Source organism: Odontesthes bonariensis, chromosome 7 (genome assembly GCF_027942865.1).
Source record: "Odontesthes bonariensis isolate fOdoBon6 chromosome 7, fOdoBon6.hap1, whole genome shotgun sequence".
NCBI lineage: Eukaryota > Metazoa > Chordata > Actinopteri > Atheriniformes > Atherinopsidae > Odontesthes > Odontesthes bonariensis.
The window spans coordinates 20,656,929-20,671,113 of NC_134512.1; the positions used below are offsets into that span (position 1 = coordinate 20,656,929).

Here is a 14,185-nt window from a genome sequence, read left to right on the forward strand (position 1 = left end):
AAAGGCAGCCTCATTTCTGCAAGTCATTTTATGATGTTCAGCTGATCATTAAGCCCTTTTAAAGGTTAAACACGAGAAAGACCACAAGTTAGGTATATGTAGCAGATACAGTGCATTTACTTTGTCCAAGCAAACTGTTGCAGGCGGTGTTAGAGATTATCCACGGGACCACTTTAAACTGCACACTCCACAGAGCTGGGCTTTGCTGAAGAGGGGCCAAGAAAAATAAAGCCATTGCTTAAACATCAATAAAGCATCGAGTAGACTCTCCAAGGGCGTAAAATAATAAGGTAATCTGATGAGGTTTGTTTATTGTACACTGAAAGAGCAGAGCAAGAGTTTTTGTTGAAGAAGTTACAGGTTTGTCAGAGGAAATTCAAATTAACGCTGTCAGCCTAAATCACACAGGATTTCTTACTTGTCAGTGAGATTGCGGTTATGTCTAGCTATTTAAAATGCATGAAAAGATATAAAACTGTCATATTCATTTATTCATAAACAGTTGAACGGCAACTTTCTCGGAATTTTACATGAAACACTTCACAATTGTTGATCAAGATATTCGAAGATTTCTAAAGACTGAGTCAATCTGTTTACTTTAAAACTCACAATCCCCCCCCGTTTTTTTAGAATGAACAAAAAGAGGGAAGGACATCTGTTCTCTTACACTCAGCTTGTCATTTATGGAGATAAGCATCAAGCCAGAGATCCCCTGAGGTTTTCAGTGACCTGAAAAAGAAGCGAGAAAAAAGTGGATGAAATATCAGTTTGGATAACTTGTTCTGTTAGAGTTAACTGAATCACTGTTTCATTTATTTTCTTTGCTAATTTTACCAGTGAGTTATTACCTGACAACATCAGTCATTGCTTGCCACAATGTTTTCATCTGGTAAGGAATCCCGTGTTTATCACATAATGCACGGACCTGCGGGGCCACCAGGTGGTAGTTGTGACGCGGCATCGTGGGAAACAAACTTAGGAAAGAGAACTTGGTTAAGAGGCGTAAATGTCATTAACGGGTTTGTGTTAAAAGTAGCACTTTGAAAATTAGATGCTCCATGTTTTTGTTCTTTAGTAACTGATTCTGCACACTGAAGAAGGCATTATCCTCATTTGTATTATCCATATTGGATATCAGTGATCGACTTCTATTAGAAATGAAAATTAATCTACTGATTCATTTTCTGATTCAGACTGATTCAGACAAAGCTCAGCTCAGGGCGTGTGTGTTTTGAGCTCTCTGCTCTTCATTTTGGAGACCCATGACTGTATAACCAGTTTCAGTGGCACATCATCAAGTTTGTTGATGAGACTAATATTTGCTCAAAAGCAAAAATGATGAAACTACACTCAGGATGGAGACTGAGGGGCTAGTAGCATGATGTAACAAAAGCAGTATTTTCCTGTCAACAAGGGGATGGTCATAGATTTGAGAAGGGCCTGTGCTGAGCACTGCTGCATGAAGACCTGACCTCATCCACCAACGTCACAGCTATTGTGAAGAAGGTGCAACAACGGCTACACAAGTAGGTCACGCTTCCCATCTCAGCACTGACCACCTTCTGAAGGGCCGACATTGAGAGTGCTCTGACCTGCTGCTTCTGTCACGCCACAGGACTTATGTTTTAAGTTTTAGGTTATGTTTTGGTTCTTAGATCATGTCTTAGTTTTACAGTCCATGTTTAGTTTTTAGTTTTGCCATGTTTTAGTTTCCCTTCACTTACCAGTTCATTAGTTTCACTCACTTCACCTGTTTTTTCCCCTCAGCTGCACTCACTCTCCAATAGATCTCAGTCCCTATTTAGTTTCCAGTCTCCCCTCTCAGTTTGCCGGAACTTTGCCATACATGCCTTACTTACCTTACCTGACTGCCTTGTTTCCCTTGTTACCTGTTATTCCCATGATCTTCGTGCCCTTCACTAAGCTAAGTATTTATTTATCTATGCCATGCCAAGTTCTTTGTTTATTTAGTCATAGTTTGGTTTTTTAATCCGGCTTAGCCGCGCCTTTCGTTTGAACGTTGTTTTGTTTTTTGTATAATAAATCCAGTTTTCCTTTCATAAGTCCGTGTCCTACCTTCACCCTCCCCACCCCAACCTGACAGCTTCATGGTGTGGTTAGGAACTTGTTCAGTGTCTGAACGAAAACAACAGAACAGGCTTGTGAAAACAGTGGATAACCCCATCACCTCCATGCATTATTGTATGAATGTTTCTATCTATTTTATATGTGATGTTTTATGAATTCTTTCTTATTTGAATGATTTATCTACATTTTTTGTGTCAAAGAGACATTTTCATTCACGACTGTGGTTCAATATAGAGGAAGCTTACAGAAGATAAAAAAAAATCACTGCAATCCTAAAATACAAACAGAGTTCTCAGTCTCAGCTCTGCAAACATAAGATGGCCTGCAAGTTTCTACATATAGATCATGAAGTGTTTTGCAGTTACCAAATTTACTTTTATTTTTTCACGAGATTTTGTTTTCTTTATACCACCAAAACCACTGGATGGCTGGATAGCTACTTTTAAGAAACAATCGTTTGTCTTACTGGTGTTCAATTTGAAAGTTGAGGTGTCCACTGAACCAGTCGTTGAAGGAGGATTGCTCAACGTTACACGTGGCTTGCAACTGAAACAGAAGTTGAGACAAACGTAAACAGTAGCTGAGTTCAAACGTTCATCAGTTCGGTGTACAGTATCTGCTTAACTTTCACAGGATGGAGACTATCCCTCCAATTATACTATACAAGTTTTGTTTTATCAAATAAAAACTAAGGATAATGTTGGAAATATCATAACCTGAATCAAACCAACATTTGTAGTTTTGGTCCATCCCTCTGGATGGAACTGAAATAAAATCTAAAGATCTCAAAGACAATCTTCTATGAAAAGCAAGTTGAAAACTTTGCTAATGAAATGCCAGATTATTTTCATGGAAAAAAATACATAAATATGTCAATTTTTGTAGTTATGTAATTTTGATTAACAGATGAGTCTTTGGGAACTTAATTGAAGTCATAGCAGAATGTTTAAAGAGTTCATGTTTTGTATTTTCACTGGTTCACAATGTCATTCTGGGAGTTTAAAAGAATGGGTCACACACCTAGACATTCGAAAATACAAATTTTCCCCTCATTTTACGAATTGCTTTCCTGGTTATGCAAAGGAAGAACAATTCTGAGCTACAAACAATGTGTCTTTAGCGGATCGTGATAAAATACTTGGATGTTCACAGAGTTTTGAAAATGTGTAACTTTTAAACACAAAATGCTGGGAAAACTCACAAAAGCATAACAAGATTTTTTTCAAGTTCTCATAACCTCTGCAGTTTTTGGCATATTCAGCAACTGCAAGTAAAAAAAATATTATGTAGTACACCAGGCACCTGCATGGTCAGCCAGTCTTTGTGCCTCTCATGATCAATCTCCATCGGAAGATGGTTCATCTGAGTCACCCACACAAACCAGTGACTCTCCAAAAACCTGTCAAATAAAAAAGAACAAAATATGACTCAACATGGAGTAAAAGTGTGTGGAGAATAAAAATATAACATCACTTTGTAAGGGGTATTTTATTACAGGCTTTTATATCAATAATAATTAATTGGCATCAGTAAAATTCTCAGTAATAAGACCAACATGAACATAAACATTTGAAAATACCTTTAACTCTTGTATCTTTCTATCTGCTGTCTTATTTCTATCACAAAACATGTATTTATGTTAACTTTCTTTCTTTTGGAACATTTACCTGACAAACACGATAAGCGCCAGGGAGCCAAACCAGCCATACAGGGGTACGTAACAGGAGAGGTAGCGAAGGTAATATGACACGTACCACGCCAGATCCTTCAAAAAAAGAGGTTAATACCATTACAAAATGTTTTTTATAAAGAAAAGTCGAGACTCACTCTCCTGTTTTTAGGATGATGCATTCTATACTATGCTAAATTAATGTCTAACAGAAAAATCTTTCTGTAAACTGGACGGTACCACACAGACAGGCATCTTACCACCCAGTCGCGACGGGAAATCATGGTTTTCAATAACTGAATGTTGAAGAAAATCGGAATAAGCAGTGGTGGTCCCACTAAAATATAAAGAAAATGCTGTCATTTCCTGGAAAGCTGTCATATACATTATGTCTTGTCGATCCCTTTAAACAAACATACCGAGAAAGAAGTATTGGTGCTGGTGATTATAGGGCAAGAATTTGATCTTTTTTATTCCATACTGTAACAAGAGGAGTACAGGAAGAGTTAGGTGAGCAGCTTAACTGTTTAAGAATGTGTAACAATCAGAAAGTCTGCTTTAAAGCAGCTTGCCTCCACCGGTTGAGTTTCTCCAAGCACAAAGATGTTCAACATGTTGATATCTGGGTCCTTCATAATGATGTTGGGTTTGGCGTGATGTTGGAAATGTCGATGATTCCACCAGTTGGCTGAAGCTCCCTGTGAAAACAGTCTTTCAATAACTGTGTACCCTTGAAAAAAAGACTTAAAATCCAAGCAGATTACCTTTAAATGTCCGATGACTAACTTGTGTATCAGGTGATTCCACCGAGACTTCTTGAAGACAGAGAGATGGCCAAAGTCATGCTGCAACCATCCAGCCTGCGACTAAAGAGGAACAGGGTCAATTTTGTGTGGTGACATCCCTTTTAAAGTTCCTCAACAAAATTTATATCAACAGATATTTATTTTCAAATTACCTGAGCAGTTGCCAGCAACACTGAACACAGAAGCGTCAGTGTCCAGCTGGTCCCCCAGAACCAGACAATCAGCCATGCGAGGGCCTCCAGCAGCAGGATGTGACCCAGATGGAGGCAGAAGAACAACGGCTTAGCTTGAAAATGACCCTCCTTCTCTGCCTGCTCTCGTAAAGTCTTAAAGTCCTGAATGATTGCTGCCTGAAGAAAGAGAAGAAGAAAAACGGTCCTTTAGCAGAAATGATGATGCAGTGACGTAACATTTTTCAAATGTCAACTCAATAAGATTGATGAATAACCAAACTGGTCAGCCTATAGTCTAACCTACACCTCTGACTTGAGTTCAGAGTCTTACTTTTTTGTTGTGGTCCTGGCTGGACTCTGTCGCTGCCAACTCCCCGATCAACAGAGGCTTCAGAAACTTTTGCACAAACTTTTGGTCAGGATGAAAAGCAGAGAACACCTCCTGGAAAAGAAAAATGGTAACAACTTTAAATGATACACCAAACAGGAACGTATACAGAAATGCAAAAAAGTTCTCATATATATTGCAACACTTTTGATAAAAACACACGTTATAGTTTGGACTATAACAGAAAAAAGTATCCTCTGTAAGGTAAGTTTATCATTAGAGCACATTTCATACTCAGAGACATCTCAAAGTGTTTTACATCAAGCTGGAAAAGTATTGAAGTCCTGGAAGGCAGATGAAGACAAAAACTCAGCAAATCTGACTGCAAAAATATTTAGACTTCCGAGGTTTATTTTCAATTCTTGACCAGCCAGCAGCTTTTATCCGATAACGATGCAGATTGTTTCACTCACTCTGAACCACTTTGGATCAGTCCACTCTACATTCTCCTATTATTGGCATGCGCATCTTAGATAAAAGTCCTGCTACGAACAGCAGAGTTTCAATGCAATGAAATTCAGAGAGGTTTTTACTTCACTATGTGCAGCAAGTCTTAAGTGGGACGTCATGATGTAACTTCATTGTCTACCTCAACCCTCTTCTCTTTGCTACCAAACAGAATGATCTCAGTTTTGTCTTCATTTAATTGTAGAAAATTCTCTCTCATCCAGTTTTTACTTCCTCCAGACACTGACACAGTACGTCTGCTGGGCTGCAGTCGTCTGGTGACAGAGACACATAAAGTTATGTATCGTCTGCATAACTGTGATAATTGATGTTAAAGTTCTGTAATATCTGACCCAAAGGGAGCATACACAAGTTAAACAGAAGAGGTCCAAGCATTGACCTCTGGGGGACTCCACAAGTCATGGCCACTCGCTCAGATTCATAGCTGCCAATTGTAACAAAATAACTCTGGCCTTCTAAGTAGGACCTGAACCAGTTAAGGACCGCTCCAGAAAGTCCAACCCAGTTTTCCAGCCTGTGGAACAGGATTCTGTGATCTACAGCATCAAACACAGCGCTGAGATCCAACAGAACCAGGACTGAAACATTACCAGAATCAGTATTCAACCTGATGTCGTTTAACACTTTGACCAGAGCTGTTTCAGTGCTGTGATGACTTCTGAAGCCTGACTGAAAGTTATTAAGACTTCCCCTTTCATTCAGAAAGTCGTTGAGCTGGTTAAATAAAACTTTCTCAATAATCTTGGATACAAAAGAGAGGTTAGAGACAGGTCTGTAGTTGTTCATCATAGAGGCATCTAGAGTTCTCTTCTTTAGGAGTGGCTTAATGGCTTTAGTGACTTTGGGAAAAATGCCTTATGCCAGTGAGCTCTTAACTATTTGTAGGAGATCACTTTCTACTGAGGTAAAAACAGTTTTTAAAAAGTCGGATGGTATTATGTCCAGAGTGCAAGTCGTTGATTGCAGGTGCCAAACTGAAATATTCAATTGGCAAATTCGTTGCATTTCTCAGTGGAGAGGAGGTCTGGGTTTGACTGTGTAGGAGGATTTGGGAGTTATTCAACCAGTTTTCAATCATAGCAAACAGAGTTCGAGAATTGCTGACATTCTTGTTAATCATTTCAGATAAATGCAGCTGTCTGGCCTTGCACAGCTAATTGTTATAACTATGCAGGCTTTGTTTGTACAGCTCATAGTGAATCTGAAGCTTTGTTTTCCTCCACTTACATTCAGCTTTCCTGCTTTCTCTTTTCAGGTTTTTGACCGTAGTGGTGTTTTCTGTTTGCTCAAGGTGCTCTTAATTCTTGACTGCTTCCATTTCATTCAAAATTTTCAAGTTGAAATGATCCAGCAGTCCTTCAACTGACTCTACGCTCATTGTTGGTCACATAGCTATGGCCTCCCTAAACTGAGCACTTGTTTTCTCATTCATGTACCTCTTCTTAACTGAAAAGCTGGTTGTTTGAACAGTCTGATCAGTGATCAATAAATAAAATAAAATACAAAAATGGTCAGACAAGGCCAAATCAATAACCACAACAGAAGAAATATCAACAACTTTAGAAATGACCAGAGGTCCGTTTCACGTAGCAGGTTTAGTGAAAACTCTGAGTTGGTTAACCCTGAAATGAGGGAAACCCTGAGTTTTCTGTTTCACAGAGGGAGGTAACTCAACCCTGAGAAAGAGGGGTAACTCTAGCCTGTTTCACAAAGAGAGGTAACTTAACCTCACGGTCAGTTACCGTAGTAACAGACTCTCTGAACCTAACCTGGTCGGGACCAGGTTTTATTCAAGAAACCTCGAGTTTCTTTCTGTCTCCGCCCTCTTTCAGCCACACACGCCATTTGATTTCCTCATTCATTCAGTCAGCAGAGCGAGTTCTTCTACTTCTATAAGTCCATTAGGCACAGTAGGAGGCGACTTTTTTCACGAACATGTCCTTTTGACAACGATCCCGTGGATGAAGGTGCAGCATTATTGCGCAGAGAAATAAATATTCGTCGGAGATGGTTATCAGACCGCGCATAGATTTTTGCATTTACAGACAATTATCTTTTTGAGCGGCACCATCAGAATGTGTTGGGACAAAAGAAAAAAAAGACATAAAAGACAAATAAATATTTGTATGAATAGGCTTAAAAAAGACATAGGCCTATTATATTTTATAAAGGCACTCGTGTCTTGGGGGTGGACTCCCTCCAGGGACTCCCTCAGCCACTTCCCTCCCGTTAGAGGTGGCGGTGCTGGGCACCACCCGTTTTACGGGCATCTGCCTTCTTTCTGTTGGCTCAGTAGAAGTCTGTGTTAGTTTAAATAGGCTTAATTATTTAACAGAACATGATATAGACGATGACTCTAAAATTTCCTTAGGAGTGAGTGTGAGTGTGCATGGTTGTTTGTCTCGTTTGTCTCTATGTGGCCCTGTGATGGACTGGCGGCCTGTCCAGGGTGTACCCCGCCTCTTGCCCATTGACCGCTGGGATAGGCTCCAGCCCCCCCGCGACCCGACTGACGGATTCAGCGGTATAGATAATGGATGGATGGATGATATAGATGAGAAGACATAGTTTATGTGTGTGAAAACAGCATTATGTTGGGAATAAAATAACTGCACAGTCAAATAGCCACTTAATATTTACTTTACAGTGTAAAACATGATCAAAATGAGGTACCTCCATGCTGAGGTCTCACCTGTTTGAACAATGTTTTTATATTTCATCTTAAACTGCTGCCAAGTGAGCTTCTCCCCCGCGAGATTGCACCTAAATTAAATAAATGAATGGGCTACCATTCAAGCAGTTTCCCTGTAATATTATTGTGATTGCAAAGGACTACATTTAAACTTACACTTTTGCTGCTGCAACGGTGTTGCACTTATTTCTAAAAACGTATTGAAATTCGCCGTATGAGCGCATTAAGATTTCCAATTCGAGGTTGGTGAAAAACGTAGCCCCTCCTCTTCCCCGTTGCCAAGGTGACTCGTCGAATCGGGGCTCCATTGATGCTGGCTTTTTAAAGTTGTGGTGCACGCGCTAAACTCAAGGTGAACCTACTCAGAGTTGATTAACCTCACTCAAATCAGCGTTTCTGGAACCGAAAACTCAGGGTTTTCTATCTCAGAGTAGATCAACTCAGAGATCAGGAATAGACTCAGAGTTGGTTGAACCTGCTTTGTGAAACGGACCCCAGGTCCAGAATGTTACCTTGAAAGTGGATAGGTTCTGTTACATGTTGCCACAAACCAAACATGTCCAGCACAGAAGAAAATTCTTTGGCATTACCATCCGTCATATTATCTATGTGAATGGAAAAATCCCCGGTCAAGATTAAAAAGTTTAAATTTTTCATCCTACTTCAGGGAAATAATAGTGAAGGGTTATGAACAGCATTGTATGCATCTTGTTGAGCCATGTCAGGATTACCTAAAGTTATATCTATCTTTGCCTTTACCAGTTTTAACATGAAACCACATCTGTCAAAGTGGTGATAAAAGATGTTAAAAAAAAAAAAAATGCATTTCCATGTATCTTTCACTTAGATTGTAGAAGTTAGAATATAGGTTAAAGACATCTTTAAATCCTTAGAAATGTAGCTGATTGTTTCAATAGATCATGGCTAACGGTATTTTATAATTATGACTACTTTACCTCAATGCAACGTAGGATTTAATTGTCAACATGACAGAAAGTTACTTCTGTACTACTCACGATAAAGCTAATCAGTGCTGGCCTTGTGTGTGTTTACTGACAGCAGTGGAATTGGCAAAAACTCGATAAAGGAAAATTCACCAATTCACAGAGGAAAAACTAAATGATGCGACGCCACAGCTCATCACAGAAGCTGTGACGGGTTCAGGGAACACCGGGATCCACAGATTCGACAATCTGCCTAATGTATAAAGAAATAATAATAATAATAATAATAATAATAATAATAACAACAACAACTAAGAAACCTATCATGGACAGTCAGGCACCTAAGACTCCACATAGGTTGTAACACTGGATACCTAAAGATATCTAGTGAGGTCCACTTGTGGTTGTCTACAGCCCAGTCATCACTAACAATGATCATAACTTAAAATATTCCAAAAGTATTCAAAAATTCAAAAGTACACAGTGGGTAAAAGTGGGTATTTACGACTCTTGCTATGATTGGTTAAAACCGAGATTTAGATATCTGCACCTCATGTGAAGAAACAATTACAGATATCCATCAATCTTCTGTGGATATCTACTAACTGGCAATAAAGATGACAACGATGACGTGTTCACAGGTCGCAATGATATTTATTGAAATCTACCGTTGTACCATGGGGTGATGTGTTTATAAGAGATCATGCTTAGATATATGAGGAAACACTGGTCAAAGGTTGTAGTAAGGTTGTTCCACATTTTCAGGGATCTATCATCCTCATTAGGAAGAATGAGAATTATGGATATACACAAAGTCTGCACAATGTTGTAGCCTACATATATCAAAGGACAAATGTGGTTGTGTCTTAATTATCTGAGACTAATATTGTGACTAATAATATGGCAGATATCCAGAATGTTCATTCAGCATATCAAAAATGTAATTTAGGATATTCATGTTATATATTTAACGTATTTATTTATTTGAAAGGCCATATACAGTAAAATCAAATCTAAAATGAATGCAGTTGTGTTTAAACGTTTGCTTTTGCTGATAGTGTAAATGGCTGGCAGAAGTGATGTGATTTGTTTTGGTAAGAACAATGAATTGCACATGTGAAATGATTGTAGTGTACAGGAAGAATGTCACTGGATATCTGAAATGTTCATTTTGACAAAGAGAGAGTGTATTCCTGATATTTGAAATGCACAATCAGTCTGACAAGTAAGTATTAAACGACTTGCCACACATCTGAGAAATTTTGAGGGAAGCCAATAGATTGCATGCATGCAAAGCTTGACAAGAAGAGCCAAGAAAGACAAAAGCTTAAGAAATAACAGGTTAATCCTTAAGGATTTATTAGCATAGCACATAATTCCAACTGAATTTTCATTTGCTTGTCAGATGAATGAAATTAAATGTGGGCTAAAATAAACTGTAAAGTACACATTCTGATGTTTAGCTGTGCCAAAGTAACATGGCATGCCAGAACTTTGGACAGATCATACCTCAAAGTGGTACTTGACTAAACATAAACAACCACTGCCATTTACTGTAGGATATAAACACCGCCACAACAAATAGTAGTTTTGTTCTCAGTAAACACTCTGATAGATTTATTCAAAGAGTAAAAATATTTACCGTGGCATCCTCCCCAGCGTAGTGGCCGATGACCCGAAACCCTCCTGGATGCCTTTTGGCCCACTGAGAGACATTGTAAACCTTTCGATTGACCACCAGCCATTGATCATTCTTGCTGCAGTGCTTCTCCACCTCCTCCCAGGTGTAAACACCTGCATCTCTCCCACTGGGCTCCGGCTGCTGACTTCCACCTCCCATCGTCACTTCTATTAATCCACCTGCACACTAAAGGACCAGTCTGGCGCAAAGATGTGGGGGGGGGGGGGGGGGGGGGGGGGGAAGGAAAAAGCTCTTCAAACAGCGCACAGACAGGGAGCCGCTCTCAGAAACTGAGGCTGCTCTCTAAAGTTGAACGTGGTTGAACTAAAACAGAGGGGTGCGACGTCATTGAAACGCGATGAAAACCATCAACCGGCTGTTGGAGCAGTTGGTGAAGCGTCTGCTGAATTTGTGTCGAATCTGCCGTCAATAATATGCACACAGATAACTTGAGGAAATATTAAGATCAGTGAGCTTTCAAAACATGTGATAACGAGAGGCTGCTGTTCAGCCATCGGCCACAACATGAGGATGACAAATATTTACTGTAAAAACTTACAGCATTCAGATTTGGCCTCCTCCCCCCGGGCTTCAGTTACATCAGTTGACCGCTTCACTTTGCTTTTGCAGATGCTTTTAAAGAGTGGGTATCATGAAGCCAACATCTGCTTCTCTTCCCTGATAGGCTGTGTTCATTCACCCCCTCAGTCCGAACTTCAGAGCAAACCTTTCGAGGGTTTCTGGCCAATCGATGAACAGCAGGCCATATGTTTTCGGATCGCTGCCAATGCGATAAAGGTCAAGATCAATGGCGTAGCCACGGGTGTGCCGGTGCCACCTAAAGAGGCAGCTGGCACACCCAAAAAAATGCCGTCAGACGATGCGTGGCGACACCTGCACCTGCCAACCTGGCGTAGTGTAATTTCTGATTAAACAATAAATGCGTTCAAGGCCAAGCCACGACGTATTGCTCTTTAAATTGAGAGCTGCGCAGTGCGCACAGGTAAGCAGCAATATCGTTGTGTTCTTTACTCTGCTGCTAAGCCCTATAGTTGTGTTCAGATGGTTAAATAGCTTTGTTGATCATGCGTAATGTGGATACGTCATGGCTCTGTGAGTGCGTACGCGCATGAGTGCGTTATATTTCACCATGTTCATCCAGGGACGTTGCGGCCCCCAGCCAGAACACCACCACCAACACTGCCTTTCTGTATACAGAAAATGTGCCTGTACTCAGTGGCGATTCTAGAGTCTGTGGGGGCCCCAAGCAAATAAATCCTAGGGGGCCCTACCGACCAGTGTTCGTCACCAAAACATCTGACACCAACGAAAAATGTATGAAATAAAACCTCTTTTTATTCCAAACATGTTCCAAACATGAAAACCATTGTTATTTTTAAAATATACATGTAAAGAATAAATAAATAACTAAAAAAGACTAATAATAAAATTTAAAAAAAATTGAATAAAATACCGCAAATTACTTTGAAAACCCAATATAAACTTTGTACAAAATATTTTACATATTTACAAAGTATATACAGTAGTAAGTTCCTCATAAACCCAATTTACAGTATGCACTGCTTTCAGAAATGCTGCTTACGGGCCTTGGCTTGTGCAAATGCTGATACTATGTCCTCCAGATCCAAAGACATGTTAACTAGACAATCTTTGACTAAATCATTTAAATTTAACTGTTCAAAGAAAACATGTTCACCACGAACGTTCGCCACTGTTTGAGACAGTTTATAAAGTAACTAGACAATCTTTGATTGAATGCACCTCAGCTCTTGGGGGGCCCCTAGTGGCTCGGGGCTCCAAGCAGTTGCCTGGCTTGCCTGTTGACAAGGTGCGCCTCTGCCTGTACTGGATGTATAAGAACATTTATTCAAATTTGCATGAACCGCAACAGGTTTAACAGAGCTATAGGCTATCTAATCAAATAAAAACACTTTTGAGATCAGCCATTTAGCTTTTTAATTCCTTCTCCTCCTCCATAGTATCTTGCCTTCCAACTCTGATTTCGCACGCTACGCGTCACACACGCTCCATTAGCTGAACATGCACAGACGCACCCAATGCCTGCGAATACAACCTCTTCACTTTACTCTTTGGTAGACTAGACCTACGCAGGCTAAAGTAGGTAAAGTGGTTGAAATAGGGGAAATCGTGCCTATGTTATTCTTCCTTTGCACATAAGTCTTAGCGTAGTCTGAAGGATGTAAATAGGAATTTTTACAGGGGCACGTGTCTGGTGACTGCCTATGTTCCACGCAATGTCTGTGTGTGTGCGTGTGTTATGTTTTTGCAGTGTTTTTTTGAGAACACAAAGTGTGCTTTTTGTATTACTTTGTTATTGATTTATTTGAGAGCACTCACATGTGTGAATGTTTAGACTTGCTGTGAACTACTGCTGACTATTACTGATGAGAACGCACACAATGTGTGGATATGTTTTGTGTTAATGTTGTGTTCGAGAAATACATTCTTTTGAATGTTTGTGGAGGTGTTTGGCACACCCTATGTTTATCTATTTGTCACTTCTGCAGTATGCTGGTGGGATTGCAGATAGGTTTTATTTAAAGGCCAACTTCCATCGTCATTTCATTAATACTGCTGTGTTCACCATTGTTATTGAATGCATTAGGCGTCAGTTCTGTTTAAAAAAACGTTATGGTTGCTTTGTTTCAAGCTGTTTTTGTGGGCAGGAAGAATGGCTTGATGAGATACGACAGGGTGTTCCGGTCCTTCTCATGCATATCCGTGACGCGATAATGAGGCGTCTCTGATTGGCTCCCTCCCATGAATGAATGAATGAACCCCCGCTCCCTGCTCTGTGTATATCTGAGAGCCTGCAAGTTTTTTTTCAACTCAAAACCTGTCGAAGATCAAACTTAAACACAACCCATGCGGCAGTAATTTAATCAGGCGTTTTCCTTAACAAATATTTTTCACGTCACACGTCAATGTTGCAAAATGCAGGCCTATAACAGCGCAGCACTGAAAATCGCGCGGCAGAAGTAGTGATTGTGGTAGACTGCAGAGATTGTTCGTGGCGTGGAATATACAACCAAAATGAAAAGGCACAAACCCATTTTTGAATATTTCAAAGCAAAAGAAGTAAAAAGCACAGCATCATCTGATGGGACAGCTGTGCCCCAACCTTCAACTGTGGACCAACCAAGCAACAGAAGCCCCTTTCACACTCAGGAAGAACCCGCGTTTAATTCGCGAATTTAGCGTGTCCGCTGTTGCGTTCACACTGCCGACCCGGGC

At 40.0% G+C, this 14,185-nt stretch overlaps 1 protein-coding gene across 1 annotated transcript; it reads right to left on the bottom strand.

Moving 5' to 3' along the window:
• Positions 1-2,550: 2,550 nt before the first annotated feature.
• Positions 2,551-11,102, bottom strand: LOC142384061 (acyl-CoA Delta-6 desaturase-like). Its single transcript, XM_075469990.1, has 10 exons — positions 10,871-11,102; positions 5,068-5,178; positions 4,716-4,913; positions 4,522-4,623; positions 4,330-4,455; positions 4,177-4,237; positions 4,018-4,094; positions 3,756-3,853; positions 3,391-3,487; positions 2,551-2,634 (listed from the first exon to the last, which is right to left on the bottom strand). The coding sequence occupies exons 1-10, from the start codon at positions 11,066-11,068 to the stop codon at positions 2,551-2,553; spliced, it is 1,152 nt and encodes a 383-aa protein (XP_075326105.1). The 5' UTR covers positions 11,069-11,102.
• Positions 11,103-14,185: the final 3,083 nt, after the last annotated feature.